Raw genomic sequence first — 20,061 nt, forward strand, 5'->3', positions numbered from 1 at the left:
TGGCAATTGCGAATAGAGCTGCCGTGAACATCAGAATACAGGTTGTGTGTTTGTATGGGTGGACATAGGTCTTCATTTTTCTTGCTTCAGTGCCTAGGAATAGGATTGCTGGGTGGTATGCTAAGTAACTTAGATGAAACTGCCAGGCCCTTTACAGAGTGACCGTATATTTTGCATCCCCATCAGCGATGTAGGAGTTCTAGTTGTTCCACATCCTTGCCAGCCCTTGATGTTGTCAGGAGTATTTTCTCTCAGTTGATGTCTTGTCTTTCCATTTTCAGGTTTATTCCAGACTTAAAGGTCTCTATCTGCAGCGGGGAAACCTTGGTGGCATAGTGGTTAAGTGCTACGGCTGTTAACCAAAAGGTTGGCAGTTCGAATCCTCCAGGTGCTCCTTGGAAGCTCTGTGGGGCAGTTCTCCTCTGTCCTGTAGGGTCACTATGAGTCAGAATTGACTCGACAGCAACAGGGTTGGTTTTGGGTTTATCTGCAGCAGTGTCAGCAGTGTCATTTCACGGCACACACCCATGCCCCCCCGCCCCACTCCACCTTTCTTTTGCTTTCTTTTTATCTAAAAAAGATACCCTTTTTTCCCTTGCTTGCTTTGAGTGAATTTAATATGAGCTTTCTCCCAGTGTTGGAAGTATAAGAAGGTCTAAGCTCACAATGTATTCCCGAAAATCATTTATAAATCCTTTTGGAACTCTGCTTATTTTCACCATTTCCATCAATGTATATTTCCTTTGTGGACTTTGCAAATATATGCAAGTGTTATATGTAGGTGTTCCAGTTTTTAATGTGTGTTTGCAGTCTTGGTAGATGTTGCTTAAGAGCTCTCCAGAAATACTTCCTTCTGTACATTCTTACCAACAGGGTATAAGAGTTCACTGCCATTTATTTGCCCTACAGTAATAATGGGGAGCCCCTGGGTGGTGCAAATGATTAAGTGCTGGGCTGCTAACTGAAGGATTGGAGGTTCGAGTTCACCCAGAGGTGCCTCGGAAGAAAAGCCTGGCGATTTACTTTTGAAAAATCATCCATTGAAAACCCTACGGAGCACAGTTCTACTCAGACACAGATGGGGTAGTCACCATGAGTTGGAATTGACTGGATGGCAACTGGTTTGGTTTTGGTGCACAATAATAATGGATATTGCACATGTATATAGTATTCAGTGACAGGCTGTTTTTGAATCACATGCTTGTAACTTGCCCCGTGAGTTACTAGACTATAAGCTCCATTAGAGCAGGGGAGCCACACTGCTTACCAGTTTGATCCCCAGTACTGATCACAGTATGGCACACTTAAAAACCTGTTGCCGTCAAGTCAATTCCAACTCATAGCGACGCTCTAGGACAGAGTAGAACTGCCCCAAAGAGTTTCCAAGGCCTTTACAGTAGCAGACTGTCACATCTGTTTCCTGTGCAGCGGCTGGTGGGTTCAATCTGCCGACCTTTCAGTTAGTAGCCAAGTGTGTAACCACTGTGCCACCAGGGCTCCTTGCAGCACACTTAGGCTGTAAATTGTTACTCATTGAATGGATGAATAATTAGTGAGTGATTATTGTAAAAATCTAGTCGTACTGATTGTTTTCAATGACTGACTGCTTGAAGCTTCAGGGTGATTATGAACTGGTAGCACCTGCCAGACTTAGTTACCTGTCACTTAACCAGTTGTTTTTCCAAGAAGTCACATCCAAGATTTTATGGAGTGAGGACCACAAGTAGGTTACGTCTCTGTAACAATATGTGTAGCTGGGCGTTATGTTCCAATGCATTTTTTTAAATTAAAACATTATGTCTATGTATATATATATGTGTGTATGTGTGTGTTTAAGATCATTATCAGGATCACTAACTTTTTCCCTCTTGGGTTTCCCTACTTTCCCACTTGAACCTGTTTGCTGCCTACCTTTGTATGTGTGGCAGAGCACGGAAATGGAGGTAGTGGTATGAGTCAGCAGAAAGCTAAGTGGAGCAACTAGAAACTTGTGAACCAAGCCCAGCTCTACTTTATGAACTTGATGTAAAAGAAATCAACATGTTTCTGAATAAGCTCTATCAGTTTCAGTGTTCTTTGACAATTAATGGAAAAGGTTAGGTAGTATTTTCTTTTTTGTTTTGGAAAATACTACCCCTGGAAGGAAACCCTGGTGTCATAGTGGTTAAGTGCTAACCAAAGGGTCGGCAGTTCGAATCCACCAGGTGCTCCTTGGAAACTCTATGGGGCAGTTCTGCTCTGCCTGTAGGGTCGCTATGAGTCGGAATTGACTTGATGGCACTGGGTTGGTTTTTGGGTACCCCTGGAAATCTCTGTGCAGCCACTTGATTTGTTTAGCTGGGGATTCTGGCACAGATGTTTTATAGGATTGTTATGATGTATAGCATTTTTCCTGAAAGTACATAGTTTGTGTATTTTTTGTGATCAATGACTCTCTTATTTATTACAGTATATTTTTGGAGATTTTAGCCCTGATGAGTTCAATCAATTCTTTGTGACGCCTCGTTCTTCAGTTGAGGTAAGATTAAACTTTGTTTTAGTGAGTATATGTGTAGATATAATTTATGGTTATGTTTCAGCTTTAATTTTTAAAATTTAAATTTAATAATAAAGCATTCCAGTGTACAGAAAAGTAGAGAATAAGCTTATATGAGCATACATTTTCTTCTTGTTCTTTTAAGGTGATTGCTGAATACCACTGATGGAACGTACCACAGTTCCCTGTGGAGGGCCGTCTGGGTCTTCCGTGTCACTGTCACAGTCATGTTTGGAGTAAACCTCTATTCTCTTGTCTCCTTGTGCTCCTCTGGGGGCTTCTCCAGGATCCACCCCAGGAGTGGAATTGCTGGGCTGCGTGGTGTCAGAGACACCAGTGTGCTCTCTAAAGGGGTTTAACAGTCTGTTTCCAGCAGCAGTGCGTGAGAGTTTTCCTGCTGTTTTTTTTTTTTTTTCAGTCTTTCCTAATTCTCAGTATTAGCATTCTTAAAATTTTTTTAATCTGGTGGGTAGTAAATGGATTCTTGTGGTTTCATTTGGAAACCCTGTTGGCATAGTGGTTAAGTGCTATGGGTGCTAACCAAGAGGTTGGCAGTTGGAATCCGCCAGGCGCTCCTTGGAAACTCTATGGGGCAGGTCTGCTCTGTCCTGCAGGGTCGCTAGAAGTTGGAATCAACTCCATGGCACTGGGCTTGGTTTTGGTTTTATGGTTTCGTTTACACTTCACAGATTACTAACAGCTGAGCAGTTTTTCATTATTTTCACATGTACCGGCAATGTAGCAGTCCTCTTCTGTGAATTATCTGAGCTCTGTCTACTTTGCAGTCAAGTGGCTTACGTTTCTCTTACTGATTTGAAAGGTTAATAATAATTGCTTTTGTATATTACAGGTATTTCTTCCTGACATGGGGACTTTTAAACTTCATGTATGATGTACTTAAATTTTTTTTTTCCCGGGTGTGGGGAGTACATTTTTTAAAGCATTTTGTTTATTTATTTTATTGTGCTTTAGGTGAAAGTTTACAGCTCACGTTAGCTTCTCATTCAAAAATTTATACAGATATTGTGTTGTGACATTGGTTGCAGTCCCCACAGTGTGACAGCACTCTCCGTTTCTACCCTGGGTTCCCTGTGTCCATTTGTCCAGTTCTTGTCCCTTCCTTCCCTCTTGGGCAGGAGTTGCCCATTTGGTCTTGTATATTTGATTTAACTAAGAAGCGTGTTCCTTATGTGTGTTATTGGTTTTTTTATAGGCCTGTCTAATCTTTGTCTGAAAAGTGGGCTTCAGGAGTGGTTTCAGTTCTGTGTCAGCAGAGTGTCCAGGGGCCATAGTCTTGGGGGGAGGGGGAAGAGGTTATGTTTTTAACCTTAATGTCAAATGTATCAGTCTTTTTTTCATGGTTTATTGATTTTTGGCTTTTTAAAATATTTTAAAGGAATTTTTCCCTGTTGGGAAGCATTTGCCAGTTTTCTTCTAAACGTTTTTAAGTTTCCGTTTTCACACTTCAGTGTGTGATGCAACTGAAATTGAGGTATTGATTTTTGTATGTGTGCAAGGTGGAGGTCTAGGCCTCCCTCCCCGCCCCCACGGCCATGGCAATAGCAAGTTGTCCAGCCATCATTTGTGGAGAACTCAATTCTGGGTTGAATTACCACCCCTTCTTATGCAGCACATCTCCATATATGCCTGGATATGGTTTTGGTCCCCTATCCTGTGTGCCTCTTGATTTATCTCTGTGGCATATACCACAGTTTAATTGCTATAGCTTTATAACAAGTTTTTTGGTAGGATACACATCCTTATTGTTATTCACAATTATTTTTGCTGTCCTTGATCCTTAGAGATTTTATAATCAGCATGTCAAGTTACATGAAAAACCCTATTGACATTTTTATTGGAATTGCATATAGGTTAATTTGTAGGAACATTAACTCCTTATGATGGTAAATTTTTTTAGACATGGTTGTAGTATGTGTCTGTTTATTCAGGCCTTTTTTTATGTCTGCTTTATGTGATTAATGGTTTCTGTTTTAGTTTAAAAATAAATAATCTGGGAAATTTTTCACTTTTTCACATATAAAAAGTGTAAAATTGCACTAAAAAGGAAAAAAAGCGGGGAAGGCACTTGTGCATGTATAAGCAATATTTATGTGTGGGGTTCTTCTTTTTTTTTTTTTGTACGAAAAGGGCAAGGGGAGCTAACCCCTTAGGATTGGCATCACAAGGCCAGGTTGGGTCTGGCTGTCCACTCCATGTGACCTTCGGAAGTCCTTCACTTCTCTTTACCTTGGCTTGTTGAGTTCTAAAACTTTAAGAATTTTGGAGGTAGGATTAAATTAAATGAGAAGACTTTGAAAGCATTTCAGTTACAGAGCTGTAAGATTTATTCTTTTCTTCTCTTTAGGAAAAAGAAGGAAGTGCAAGAAAAAAACTTTTATCAGAATTCATTTTGAAAAACGATTAAATTCAAATCAGTCTCATCTCCATCTATTGTGCTCGTTGATGTTAGCAGTTAGGATTTTAAGGGATCTAAGAATCTGAATCAGTAAAAGTTGAAAGTCTTATTAATATATTGCATTCCTTAAGGCAATAAAATGTCTGTGCATTTTAGAATTCTGTAGAATAAGAGTTGAAGTTTACTGTTTCTTGCTCAAAAAGTTAATTAGGTGGTACAACCACTGTGGAAAATGGTATGGCACTTCCTTAAAAAGCTAGAAATACCATATGATCCAGTAAACCCACTCCTAGGTATATATCCTGGAGAAATAAGAGCCATAACGTGGATAGACATTGCACACCCATGTTCACTGCAGTATTATTCACGATAGCGAAAAGATGGAAACAACCTAAGAGCCTATCAATGGATAAATGAGTGAATGGATAAACAAACTGTGGTACATACACACAGTGGAATACTACGCAATGTTAAAGAGTAATGATGAACCCATAAAACATCTCACAGTATGGATGAACTTGGAGGACATTATGCTGAGTGAAATAAGTCAGTCACAAAAGGACAAATATTGCATGAGACCACTGTTATAAAAAGTCAAGAAAAGGTTTACAGGTAGAAAGAAACATTCTTTGATGGTTACCAGGGATGGGAGGGTAAGGGGGGGGGAGAAATTACTATAGTAGATGTTTACTAATTTGGGTGAAGGAAAAGATAATACACAATATGGTGGAAGTCAGCACAACATGACCAAGGCAAAGGAAGACACTGAGAGGTATGCAGGAGTAATAGGCAACACGGTAAACACTTGCATATACAATCTTGCAACAACAGTAATAACAGACAAGAATTTATGAGTAGATACATAGGCAGATATGTAAGCATGGGAGTATACCCATGAGCATGTACAGGTTTGGCAGTGGACATTTCTAAATACATGTTTTTATATACATATATAGAATGGAACATATCCATGTATGTAATAGAACACACAAGGGTCAGTCATGAAAACTTCTTAGCCATAACCAAACACCCTGTGGGACTGAAGCACTGAATTTGAGGGCTTAGGACCATAGTCTTGGGGGTCATCTAGGTCATTTGACGTAATAGTCCATAAAGACAATGTTCTAGGTGAGTAACAGTTGGTTTTTAAAAGCTTGCAAGTGGCCGTCTAAGATACAACTATTGGTCTCTTCCCATCCGGACCAAAGTAAAATAAAGGAAACTGTAGACACAAGGAAACAATTAGTCCAAAAGATTAACGGATGGCATAACCACAGCCTCCACTAGCCTGAGACCAGAATTAGATGATGCCCGACTACCACTACTGAGTAACCTGACTGGATTCACAGTAGAAGGTCCTGGACAGAGTGGGAGAAAAATGTAGAACAAAACTCAGATTCATAAAAAAAACAAACAAAAAAAAACCCAGCTTTACTGGTCTGAGAGACTGGAGTAACCCCTGAGGCTAAGGCCCTTAAAAAAAAAAAAAATTAGGCACCCATTAAACTTGGAACTGAACCCACTTCCAAAGATCACCTCTCAGCCAAGCAGTAGACAGGCTATAAAGGGAACAGTAACATCTGTGAGGAAGATTTACCTCAGAACAATCAACCATACAAGACTGAAAGGGCAGCATTTGCCCAAAAGCAAAGTTCCAAAGGCAGGAAGGGGCAGGAAAGCTGGGCAAATGGAAACAGGGAACCAGGGAGGAAGAGGGGAAAGTGCTGACACATTGAGGGAATTGCAACCAATGTCATGAAACAACATGTGTATTAATTGTTGAGTGGGAAACTAATTTGCTTTGTAAACCTTGACCTAAACCACAATAAAACGTTCAAAAAGAAAAAATAAATTAGAACAAACACAGATCATATATTCCTCAAGTGTAACCATTAATTGAGGTTGTCCTCTATATATTCTGCTAATGCTTCAAGTTTTAACTCATTTTTGTCTTTGAGTTGCAGTAAAATATGGTGGTACCTGCCAGGAGCACCACCATGTAACTGCTCTCAATGGTGAAGGATTTAACTTTTGTACTTTATAGTGTTTCTCAAGTGTGTGCGTATGTGTGGAATGTGTATGTGTTAGAATGAAAACTTGGGTTTTCATGTAATATGAAAGTAGAAAATACACAACAGTTCAGGCCAGAAGACCTGTGTTTGTTGTTTTGAAAGATGGAGAATGCCCATTTACCACACAGAAGTGTCAGGAAATCAGCTAATATATGGTCTGATACCAAATGTGTACTAAATGCTAGACCACATGAAGGGTATAGACTGGTAAAGTGAGCCATACATTTTACGGGCAGATGTAATGGCTGTCACATCAAAATGAAGTCTCCATGTGTCAGGGCTTATTGGGGTTTTGTGTTTTCATTTTTTGAGCATACATTGGCATTCAGAGTCTGACCAGTGTTGTCCATCAGAATCACACAGGAGTCCAGTGATGCTCCTGCAGGAGGGAAATACAGGTTCTCTCACATGATAAGTCTGAGTTGTCTTTCTCAGTGTAATTATTATACCTCAGAGGTCTGAATTATAACCCTAGTACCGTTACTAGTGCACTGATTGCTTAGTGGGCTGGCACGTGGTTGGATTGATGGGCGAGTGAGTGAGTGATGTCCCTGCACTTTCCTTATATAACCGTTTGGCCTTTTATCTCTCTGGGAAAACAGTTGCAACTCATGCATGCGCTGTGCCTACCATGTGGCTGTAGCATAAATTAGAATCCTAGTCCTATTCGTATACTTCTTTGGCTGTTAGGAACTTGGTAAAACATTTTTTGTCCACTTGGGACCATGAACTGAAAAACCAAAATTTAAGAATTGTGGAGTGTGGAATAGTGAAAGCATTCTGCCCCTTCAAAGGCATCCCTCCCCGCTGCTTGCTAAGAGCCTTTTGTTTCTCTTTTAGTTTGTTTGAAAATTTGCGCTGGCAAGATAAGATAGATGGCCAGTAGTTTAGCAGAATCAGAAGAAACAAATTAAGGTGATTTTTGTATATGATCTTAGTTATTACTACTTTTGAAACGTAACTGATATATTTTCTAAAGCTGTACTGTAGCTTATAAGCCTGGGTGATTTATAAATGAATTTCTCCAACTGGAAAAAATAACAGTCTACAGCATGTTTTGAACCCCAAATGTAATCATGTGTTTGGTGCTCAAATATAGAGAAGGAATGCTCATTGTTCTTGAAAATTTCCAGAATTTTAACACTGGAGGCAATGCACACACCTCAACCAGTTACTGAATAAATAAGCCCACAATAACAGAGTACAAGCTGTAGACGTGTGTGTGAGAGAGAGACTGTGTGCGTGAGAGAGAGACTGTGTGCGTGAGAGACTGTGTGCGTGAAAGAGAGACTGTGTGCGTGAGAGAGACACTCTGAAAGACTATGAAAGAGAGAAAGACTGGGAGGCTGTGTGTATTTGGGAGGCATGTGTGTGAGAGAGAGAGACTGTGGGAGAGAGAGACTGTGGGAGAGAGAGACTGGGAGTGTGGAGATGCAGAGTTTAGACAGTTGTTCTCAGAGGTCTGGTGTCTTAATGGGATTTCAAAGGAAGGACTCAGAGTTCACGAGGGTATTTTAGACGGTAAAACAAAACCACAGCACCAGAAAAAGACTTTAAAACATTAACTTCTTATGAAAATGCCGAAGTATTACCTTCACAAGACTGCGGTACTCTCTTCAGACTAGTTGATTGAATTTTCTTCCTATCTAACATAACAGGATTTTAGCGTTTTACATTGCTCACTTGACATTTATGTGGGGAATTTTTGCATCTTTTCTTATAATTAGCTATGTAGTTAAAGAGGGGATTTGAAGCAATTTTTGCAGTTTTATTCTGCTGTATGTTTATTATATCCCATGACCACAGACTCTAGGGGGCCTTATGATGGTAGAAGTTCGTTGAATAAAAGATGCCATATGCCTATACAGTTTATATGTATGTGTTAAAAACCTGTAGCCATCGAGTTGATCCCGACTCATAGCAAGCCTATAGACAGAGCAGAACTGCCCCATAGGTTTTCCAAGGAGCAGCTGGTGGATTCAAACAGCCGAGCTCTTAACCACTGCACCACCAGGACTCTTTATGTATGTATGTGTATATAATGATTTCTACTGGGGCAGAACTTTTTCCAGCATTTAGTAATTCCTGTGGTGAAGCTGTCTTATATCAGATTCACAAATCAAGATAAGTTTTAAACATGGTAAAATAAAATGGCAGTGTTGCCAAGAGCACATGCTCTAGAGTTGGAAGGTCTCATATGATGAGAGCCTGCCTCTACCACTTACTGACCAAGAGACTTAGAACAAGTCAGCTTTGGAGGTTTCATCTGTAAAATGCTGGTGATTATAGCACCTCCATCACCTAATTGTTGAGAGACAGGAGACACCCCTCCTAGCACATCTTAAACGTCTCGTCAGTCATCTCGGCTTGCTTGACCTCCAGCCCCTTTCAGTGATTCTTTCAAATTGGTGGGTTTTCCTTATGCATGTTGCTTGGCGAGTGGTTTGGGAGTTGGGTGAGTTGTGTGATTCCTGTGGGTGAGTGGTTGCAGAGGAGGGTCACTGAAGGAAGGTTCTAATGTTTTCTGCAGCTCTCTGCTTTGAGTTAGGAGTTAAAATGGATGAGTGCTTGAGGTCCATTTCTCGAACTTGTGAGTCTTCCCAGCCTGCCTCACTCCTTCAAATCTGAAGAATTTCTTCAAAGTTCTCTTCTCCAAGCAGAGCGGAAGAGAGGCAGCATGGAGAGATTGGTTTTCATGTTTTTCTTTCAACACAATGCCTTTAAAACAAATAGAATTATTTTGACATTAGAGGTTGATCTTTCACAGAACTTTATACTGAAGTGTGATATTATAAAACTCCCTGGCTCAGAAAAAGAGGTGGTTTCTAGATGTGGTTAATGATGGTTTTGTGTAAATATGGTGAGTCAAAAAGTATTACATACTTCTAGCACCTTAAAATTGTATAGATTTCCATCACCAGGGGGCACCCAATGGTCATATTGACAGAAAAAGAACGTACTCTGTATTGGTGCTTACTAAACAGTCCCTTGTGACTGCAGAGGAGTACAGACGTGACTCAGGCTCCCTCAGGCACCTGGAGCTGCTGTGCTCACTGTCTTCGCAGGCTACCCTTTCTGCTCCATGTTTTGTGTCCGCAGTAATTACTGGCAGCGCCTGGTGTGGGATTTTGTATGCTGAGTGGAAGGTCTTTGCACAGCAGCAGTGCAGCCAGGTGCAGCGCTGCAGCACAGGGGTGTACTCCTCTCATGTCAACATGGGGAATGCTGGGTGCCCCCAGGTGTGGAAGTAGGGCCAGCTCTCTAGTCCTGAAGTGTGCAGGTCCTTTTGAATCTCCGTTTTTTCTTAGCTTGCTGTTTGTCATTAATTCTCTGAGCAGAGAACCTCCTGGGCTACTTGGAGAAATACTTGTAATGCTTCTTTTTACCTTCAGGTAACAGTAATCTGCCCATTTATTACCCCTGCTCATCCTAAACTTCCTCATCCTAAATGCATCTGTCCGAAACAGTCCTAATTCTTAAATAAATAAAACAGAATAGCTAGGAAGAGGAAGAAATTTGGGATATTGATAATACTTCCTGCTTTTTGCAAAGAGGTCAGACACTTGCCATTTCGCCTTTCTCTCTTCCAGACAAGGAAGGTGATTTCTGGTCATTAATTCTGCTATTTAAGGCATTGTGTTAAAAATGGAGTCACGGTTCCCAAGTTTTTTCTTCCCAGTGGGCTTTGCTCTGCTCTGGCCATAGGCCTGGCCCAACCACAGCGACCTGCACTGCAGTTATGGGGATGGGGAGCAAGAAATGCTCCAGGGTCAGTAGGAGTCTGTCTTCATTAGTGGGAAACGAAGTGTCTGTTATTTATGCTTAGTCACTAATGTCATTATGTGAAGAGAATGGTGATAATAGCATTTTATTGTAGCTGATTCACATGTCGACTGGAGTCCGTTTTGATGGGTCCCCCCCCCTTGGATCTGTTTAATGATGATAAATATTTGAAAGTATTTCTATAGTGTTTCTCCCCCCTTTAAGCTAAGTGGAAATGATTTATATTTTACTGATTCCATGTGTGTGACCTTGGTAAAAGTATCGTCATGAGAAGTTGCATGGATAGTTTTAATGAAATATTGCATTGATGAAGTAGGATGTATTGGGCTTTAACCTTTTGTTGAATTAAAATTTGTTTTCCACTTCCATGTGCAGCTTCCGCCATATAATGGAACAGTTTTGTGTGGTACGCAGGCTGCAGATGAACTACCTGATGGTAAGCTAGTTCTCTACTTTTTTTCTCCGAAGTGAGTTCTGCCGTGATGTGCTGGGTGGGCAGGCTACCCTGGAAACATTGCCTTCCCATTGCTCATACCTTTGAATAAACATTTACTTACAGCTGGATGTTTTTGCTGTCAACCGTAGCAGATTTGATCACTGAATCACTGGCTGATAAGTTAGCTTCTTCTGTGCTTCAGAGTGACAAATGTTCAAGGTTCAGTTCAGGAAATAGTTGCTGAATTGTTTTTTTTTCTTAATAGTTCTCAGTACCACAGGTATGTGATTCTTCATAACCATACACTTTTTTGGTAATAATTCTGAAGTGAGCTTTCTTGTCTTACTGCTGAAGCTAGTGGGTGCAGAGCTTGCTAGTCTCTGAACATGTTTTCTTTGTACTTACTGCTAAGTGGCAGGTTGGCTCTGTTTTTCTTGGAGTTTACATTCATGTCCTAGTCTGTTGCTAATTCTCTTGGGAATTCAGGTAACCTCTCCATCTCCTGGCTTGTTACTTTTTTGTCTGTGTCACAGACACTGAGCTGATTATAGAGATTGGATTTTAGATTGTTTAATCACCAGGTGTTTAAATAACAGCAGAGTCATTTAATTATTGCAGGCTGCCATTACGCAGCTTGAATCTACCCAGACCGCTTTCAGTCTGGATCACTGAGAAGCTGGCCTTTGAGAAGCTGAAAGCCAGGCGTTTCTATAACAGCAAAGGACGTGGATGCCCAGTTTAGTTAGCATGGTCAGACCTGTGAAAAGGGTTTTAATTATTAGAAGTTTTATAAGAAACTGTAATATGAGAGACCAGAAGGAAAAGAGGAGCTCATAGTAGCTTAGGACAAGTAATAAAGACAACGCAGCTGTGGGGACCCAGCAGCCCTTGCTAGGCTGTGCAGCTTCCTGAGCTGCATTTTTACGTGTTGCCATCTTGGACTTCGTGGATCTGGGCCACCAAGAGTGCCCTCTGGCTCGGTATTGCCTGGCACTGTATTCTGCACATAGTGAGCATGCTGCTAGTGCCAATCAGATGTTTGGAATATGTCGCTGGTTTTCCTTTCGTGTTACTCCTTTCTCTCTGATCCATTTCCGTCTTCATTTCTTTCTGTGGCCTCACCACCTTCCCAGTTTTGGTTAGACACCGGAGGCCGCACCGATTCCCCCTTGCAGCTCCAATCCCACAGTGTTCTAACCCCATGCGCCATCCTTTTTCAATTCTCGCTTTGTGGCTCTTTTCCCCTTCTCTACTGTCTGCCCTCTAGTCCATCTTCTATTCTGCTGAAAACACTAACTAGAATCTTGCCACCTGCTTGCCCTATTAGTGACAGGCCAGTTTAAAGGCCCTCTCTCCTCTGGAGCCTTTTTTATTCTCATGTATTTCCACTTCTCTACTAGTACCTATCCCACTGCATGGTAACGAGTCTGTCCCCACTGAGAGTTGAGTTCAGCTGTTGATGGCAGGGCCATCATTTATTCATCTGTGTGTGTCTAGCAATTGCACAGAGTAGTGTCAGTGTGTTTGCAGGATGAATGATTTAGCATGATTTATCCTTCTACCTCCCACCACAGCCAGCTCCACCAAGCTACTTGAAGGCTGCTCAGTATAGCACACACTTGTATACCTCTGCCTTTTACAGTCAGTTCCTAAAGCTTGAAATTTCAATCCCTGCATCCATTCTTCGAGTTCCATGAGCTCACTGTAGCTCCTGATTGAAACTGATCATTTTCTTCTGTGTCCCGAAGCACTTTGTCTCTATGAAGCTGTTGAGGGCTCTCTCTCACCCACCCTCTGTAACATCATCCTCAGTGTCTTAGTTATCTAATACTGCCATCACAGAAATACCACAAGCAGATGGTTTTAACAGCCTAGAAGGCTAGAAGTCCGAATTCGGGGTACCAGCGCCAGGGGAAGGCTTTCTGTCTCTGTCGGCTCTGGGGAAAGGTCCTTGTCATCAATCTTCCCCGGTTGAGGAGCTTCTCGGTGCAAGGACCTCAGGCCCAAAGGACGTGCTCCCCTCCTGGTTCTGTATTCTTGGTGGTATGAGGTTCCCACGTCTCTCTGCTTGCTTTTCCCTAATATATTTCAAAAGAGATTGATTTAAGACACAACCTAATCTTGTAGATTGAGCCCTGCCTCATTAACATCATAGAGGTAGGATTTACAACACATAGAAAAAGCATATCAGATGACAAAATGGTGGATAGTCACACAATACTGGGAATCATGGTCTATCCAAGCTCTTACACATTTTGGGGGGACACAATTCAGTCCATAACACTCAAGGTGTATGGGTTCGTCCCTCTAGTAAATGTCCACTTCTGAGGACAGGACCTGGCCCTGTTAGCTGCTGTGTCCCTCCTGTGGCTAATACACCACCAGTGCCCTGCACGTACAGTGAATGCTCCGTGATCACCGAACTGACTTGCTAAAACCTGTCTGGAGAAATCAGTTGAAGAAGCCAAGTAAGCAGTCATTCTCAAACAGCAGTGGGCACGAGCATGACCTGGGCGCCTCTGGACATTTCTGACTCCGGGACTCTGTCCAGGCGCCCCAGGTCATTGTGCTGCATGTACTGCAACACACTGACTTGGAGAAATGCTGTGTGAAGATGTCCTTGTTTTGTCTGAGCTAGTTCTTTATCCCCCAGCAAACCCACGCCTGCATGACCTGAGTGTTAACATTTCCCCGGTATGTTGACTGGGTTGTTTAAAATGTGAGTTTTTTTCAGGCCTTCTGTCACTCCCCCAGCCTGACAGAATGGGCTCGGTCCTGTCTCTTCGGTATCCAGTGCACACGTGTCTGGGACACGATAAGGAAAGGACTGCTTCCAGTGATGTGATCGAACACTGTACTGGACACTGTTTCAATAATAACCTTAATATAACAAAATAGTTCCATTAATGTCGTGTCACACCCTAGAATGTTTTATGCTGGGATAAGATTAAGAACTGAGGTGCAGAAGGCACTGTGGCTCTTACACAAGCTGTGTGGCACACTGCATGCAGATTTTTAATGTGATTTCACAACCGGCACCGTAGCTGTCGTCTCCTAAGGGGAGCCTGCCCCATGTAGTATTCTTCACTTCTCCGGATATATCCATATCGACCCCGGTAGCATTGCATCCTCGAAACATCGTGGAATAACAGGTGATGCCTGGAAGCCGAATGGACAGTCAGCCTCTAAGTGTAATAATAAAGAAATGTATTTCTCTTTGGGAGTTCTTTTCAGAAAAAGGGAAACAAAGTCAGTGCTGGGTGGGCAAAGAAATCAAGATGTCACATCCGTGGTTTTCTTTGTAAATTTACTGTTAAGTATACTTAAAGTATACAGTATTCTTTTTTCAGGAACTTTTTGTTGCTGGGCAGAAGTATTCCCCCGGCCCCCAGTGGGGGAGATGTGATCCCAAACACAAATGAATCCTTAGGAGATCTGTGTTAGTTCCTGTCCTGCCTCTAATGTGCTTATGACTGCCCACTCTCTGGATCTTTTTTTTTCTTTCTTTCTTCTAGAAAAAGACTTCTAAAGGTCTTTCCATAAATATATTCAAATATATGTAATTCGTTGTGACAGAACACGATTTTTTGGTATTATGATCTTTTATCCTTATATGCATGCCTTGAAAAAAATCAGCCTTACACTAAATTTTAAAGGAAGTTCACAGTGCAAGAAAGCTTCAGACTGAAGCATTAAAGATGAATGATAAGGCATGTGTCCTTTCCTTCATCAACTTCCAAATCGTAGCTGTTTCATCACATAGAAGATGACCTTGATACTCTGTGTTTTTTGAAAGACACCATTGTTTCTAAGACTCAACCTAATTCAGAGATACAACATGTGAGAAAATGCATATCTTAGACTGGATGACTTACATAGATCGTGCGAACTGGGGAGAAGTATTGATGGGTTTCAGAGAGATATTTAGAAAGTCATAGTCCTAACTTCATCTCTTGGTACTTGTGGAAGTATCTTGCACCACGCATGGAGTTGACCCACAGTGAATTCATTGAGGCAACATGTACATACCTTTATGCAGGCCCACTCACAGACTTATGCTAGCTTGTCAGTGGGGCGACCAACAGGTGCCTAATTTGAAGTGTGCCTCTGAACTGCAGTTTTGTATATAGGAGCCATTCTTTGTGTAGTTCATCTTTTTGGGATTTTTAAAAACTAGAGAAGCCACATTGTGAAGATCTGACTGAGGAGCCACTTGAGGTGGTCACGGTCCTTGATGCTGCATCTAGCATGCTACAGAGAGGTGGGCTGCAGCAGCTTCACGCTGAGGGATGTGTCAGCCTGCACCCCTCTCCTCTCCGTCCAGTGGTATGCCTATCGCATTTGAAAGCTTGCTGGGAACGTTGAGTGAAAGGTGCTACTGTAAACCATTGACCTTTGAAACGATCGGTTATAGCTTAATTTCATGAATAAAAGTTCACACTCAGTCCTCAGTTTGCAAGGAAGACAATCCCGAGGATTTGACTGTTTTACCTCCCCTCTCTGCCCCTTTCCGACTTTGTAGACAAACAGGACCACGCTTAGCTTCACGTTCACAGCCAAAACAAGTTATGTGCAGGATTCATTTCTTATGGCTTTACCTTTCTTTGCCCTCTTTGGAGGAGTTTGTGGGGATAAGATATATGTATATATATTTTAAGGAAATGATTTTTCACTTAATAGACGAGATAAGTGGAAACTTTGGTGAAGGGTAAGACAGTACACAATAACTTCAGAAGCCAGCACAAACCTTACAGGGTAAGGTCATGGTAGCTCCATAGACATATCTAAACTCCCCGAGGGACTGAATTGCTGGGCTGAAGGCTGTGGGGACCGTGATCGCAGGGAACATGTAGCTCAGTTGGCATAACAGTTTATTCAGAATATGTTCTACGTTCTACTTCGCTGAGTAGTGTCTGGGATCTTAAAAGCCTGTGAGTGGACATCTGGGATACTCCACTGGTCTCACCCCTTTGGGAGGAAGAAAGAATGAAGAAAACTAAAGATACAAGGAAAAGATGAGTCCAGAAGGACTAATGGACCACATCTACCATGGCCTCCACCAGATTGAGTCCAGCACAACTAGATGGTGCCAGGCTACCACTGACTGCTGTAACAGGGCTCACAATATAGGGTCCCGGATAGAGCTGGAGAAAAATGTAGAACAAAATTCTAACTCAAAAAAAAAAAAAAAAGACTTGCTGGCCTGACAGAGACTGGAGAAGCCCTGAGAGTATGGCCCCCGGACACCCTTTCAGCTTAGCAATGAGGTCACTCCTGAGGTTCACCCTTCAGCCGAAGATTGAACAGGCCCATGGAACAAAACAAGACTAAAGGGGAACACCAGCCCTGGGGCAGGGAGTGGAAGGCAGGAGGGAACAGGAAAGCTGGTAATAGGCAACCCAGGGTTGAGAAGTGAGAGTGTTGACATGTCATGGGGTTGTTAACCAGTGTCATAGAACAATGTGTATACTAACTGATCAGAAACTAGTTTGTTCTGTAAACCTTTGTCTAAAGTACAATTTAAAAAAAAAAAAAGATTTTTACTTGGTGTCTGTGGGACTGTGCTTAAAGCATTATTATAAAAGTAGGTAAAACTTGGTGCCTTGAGAAGCTTCCTCATGCAGATTCGACATTAAATCTTGCAGACTTAGTAAAGATTTGTTGATACTAGTCAGAAAACTGTATGTGTAGCTTTCTTTAAAAACATTGTAATTTCACTTTTGTCATAAATTCGAGACATGCAGATGAGCATTACAATGAAGCATTGTTCCTACGTAGTATATTTTGAAGTAAAATGCGAGGAAGGATTTGTTTAGTCTTTAAGTCTATTAAATAGCATTTAAAATTTCTTAAATAGATAGAATTCAGATTTTAATCATTAAGTAGTGGATTTTTAAAAGCAATTTTAAAAAATTAAAGCAAGTTCACAGTGCAAATGTTATCTGAATTTTTTTCCAAATGAAACTGAAATGTAAGTGATTACAAGAGTTGATTACACCAAAAAATTATGTTGTTAATAACACGTTTTAAAAAAAGCAACATGGTTTAATTAAATATAATAAAGATTTGTAAGTCCCTAAGTTAGTTGTTGTGGTTTTATTTTTTTATTTAAGTTGTCAAAATACATATTTCTTAGTCTCAGGCATAAAGTGAACGGATAGTCAGATTCCATTGTGGGGTGTTTTTAAACAGGCAGAATATTAATTTCATTCTAATTTATACCTTTTGGAAGTTTTCCTTAGCTACCCAGACATAAAAAAAAAAAAAAGGATATAGGATTCTATTATTCATAACCCCATATATGAAATTTTATATTTTCAGAAAGTTATTTCTTTAGCATAGAAAATATGCCATAAAAAAAAAAATAGCTTTTTTAATTAAGAAAAGAATGTAAGATTTCAGTTTTTAAAAAGAAAATGAGTAATTATTAATACTTTCATAGTTTGTTTAGCTGTGGGCTTAACTAATGGGATATTTACTGATTGCTTTCTGTCTATGCAGGACAAGAGTATCAGAGAATTGAGTTTGGAGTTAATGAAATAATTGAACCGGATGACACTTTGCTGAGAACCCCAAGCTACAGTATTTCAAGCACATTGAACCCTCAGGCACCAGAATTTATTCTTGGTTGTTCAGCTTCCAAAAAGACCCCCGATGACCTAGACAAAGAAGCAAACTACAGCTCCACAGAATGCCAGTACCCAGGCTCTCCTCTTGCTTTGGATAGTACTTCTAACGTGGAGGCAGAAGTTTTAGAAAATGATCGTGTCTCAGGTGGTCTTGGACAGAGGGAACGTAAAAAGAAGAAAAAACGGCCACCTGGATATTACAGTTACTTGAAAGACAGCAGTGATGGTAGTATTTCCACAGACACCCTGGTCAACGGCCATGCCCATCCAGCAGCCCCGAACAGTGTAAGCACAGAGGACGTGGAATTCATGGGTGATGTGCCCCCATCAGTCACACCCAGGACTTGTAACAGCCCTGAGAACTCCCTGGACTTCGTCAGTGACTCTCTGCCTGACGGGCCTTTCCCCAGAGCACTGGACAGTCATTCCAGGACTGCAGGGCAGCCTGAGCTGTGCCACCTGAGTGATTTTGAACAGGCCTGCCTCCCTGCAGAGGCTGGCAGGGATGGCCTGTTAAGGACAGCCGTGGCTCAGTCTTATGTTGGTACTGATACTACTGAGAACCTTGGAGTTACTAATGGACAAATACTTGAATCCTCGGATGAGGGCCCAGCTGCCAATGGGGTGGAGTTGCACATGGTGGAAAGCACGGACTCGGAGCCTGCTCAACCCCAGAGTGCTTCACCCCCTGCTGATCTCGTGGCCTCGGCGGCAGGCTCTGCTCCCACCAGTCAGCCTGCCAAGTCGTGGGCTAGTCTTTTCCGTGACTCCAAGCCCTCTTCTTCCTCACCCATGGCTTATGTGGAAACTAAGTATTCCCCTCCTGCCACATCCCCCCTGGTCTCTGAAAAGCAGGTTGAAGTCAAAGAAGGGCTTGTTCCAGTTTCAGAAGATCCCGTAGCCATAAAGATTGCAGGTATAGTTAAAAAGATACACATAGGAAGTGAAGGTGGGAGCAGATCGCATCCAGTGTTTGAGTGAGAATTAAAACTGTTTGATCTTACCAGCTATGGTGATACAGTGTTACCCATAGCTGTAGTAGATTACCTGCCTATTAATAGGAATTTCTGAAGAATGCCTTTGTCTTAAATGTTATCTAAAAGCAAAACAATACATATATAGGCAAAATGGAGTGAGGACACATATTTTCTGTTAAGTGAAAAATCCATGTCTACTGCTGATTCTTTTCTATAGACAAGTTACATTTCCTCTTATCAAGTAGTCATCCTCCATTGTGTGAAGGTATAATGTACATGTCCTATCTGGGTGACAACTGTTGTATACCTTTGGTGTCATCACCCCTAGTTTGTACCCACTTTGCACTGTTTCTTTTTTATATTTCTTGAGATATAGGAAAGCATTTTATGAATAACATAGAGTTTTTTCCTTTTAGTGACTTTTTTGAATTGAGTAGATAGATTTTATTCAGTTTTTAGCACACCAGGGTTAGCTTTTGACAGGAAGAGAAAAATTCCGAGAGTTTAGCCCAGAGTTACTGTTTTTAAAGTGCTAAAGCGCTGAAGTAGGACCAGTTCACAATAAAATGATAAAGCTGCAAAATTCACAGGTTGTTTCATAAGCTAAACTTCAAATAAGAAGCCAAAACTTCAGAGGAGCGTGTATGTCTGTACAGATAGTCCTTAATGTATGATGTATTCTAAATATGACAAACTGCACTTAAAACAGTCTCTTTTTTTGCACATCTTACCATTAGTAATATGTACTACATACGGTGTTGCAGCCCGTAATTTGCCGATGTTGTCATTCTCATGTTCACTCACAAATGTTCAAAGATCGGGTTTATAAAGATACTGATAATAAAAGGCAATAATAATGAAAACTTAAAAAAAAAAAACAAAAAACGAAGAGGTATTTGACTTAAATCAGAACCAGTTTATGTCATCGGAACGGAACCCCATTTTAAGCCAGGGACACCTGTACACAACTAAGAATCATGAGCTGTTTCTTCAGGTTTGATTCTGCCAGGGAGTTTATAGCCAACTCTTCAGCTTCTTCTTCATTTAGTCCAGTTAAAATAAGTTGTCTCATTGAATTGTTGGGCTTTCTGTAATATTTTCTGAATTACCATTTTGGAGCACCTGACAGCATTTATCACCAGGAGCTGGATGAATGTGGTAGCAAGCAGTAAAATGTTCACCCTTTTACGAATGGTCAGAGTTCCATCATAA

The 20,061-nt window shown here is 41.2% G+C and overlaps 1 protein-coding gene across 3 annotated transcripts in view; it reads left to right on the plus strand.

Moving 5' to 3' along the window:
• USP10 (ubiquitin specific peptidase 10) overlaps positions 1–20,061 on the plus strand; it is a 68,245-nt gene that overhangs the window by 20,412 nt on the left and 27,772 nt on the right. For all 3 annotated transcript variants that reach the window (XM_049863966.1, XM_049863964.1, XM_049863965.1), the window contains 3 exons: positions 2,450–2,518; positions 11,183–11,243; positions 17,745–18,788. In XM_049863966.1, coding sequence (XP_049719923.1) covers positions 2,450–2,518; positions 11,183–11,243; positions 17,745–18,788 — 1,174 coding nt within the window. The remainder of the gene's footprint in view (positions 1–2,449; positions 2,519–11,182; positions 11,244–17,744; positions 18,789–20,061) is intronic.

Source organism: Elephas maximus, chromosome 21, assembly GCF_024166365.1.
Source record: "Elephas maximus indicus isolate mEleMax1 chromosome 21, mEleMax1 primary haplotype, whole genome shotgun sequence".
Classification (NCBI taxonomy): domain Eukaryota; kingdom Metazoa; phylum Chordata; class Mammalia; order Proboscidea; family Elephantidae; genus Elephas; species Elephas maximus.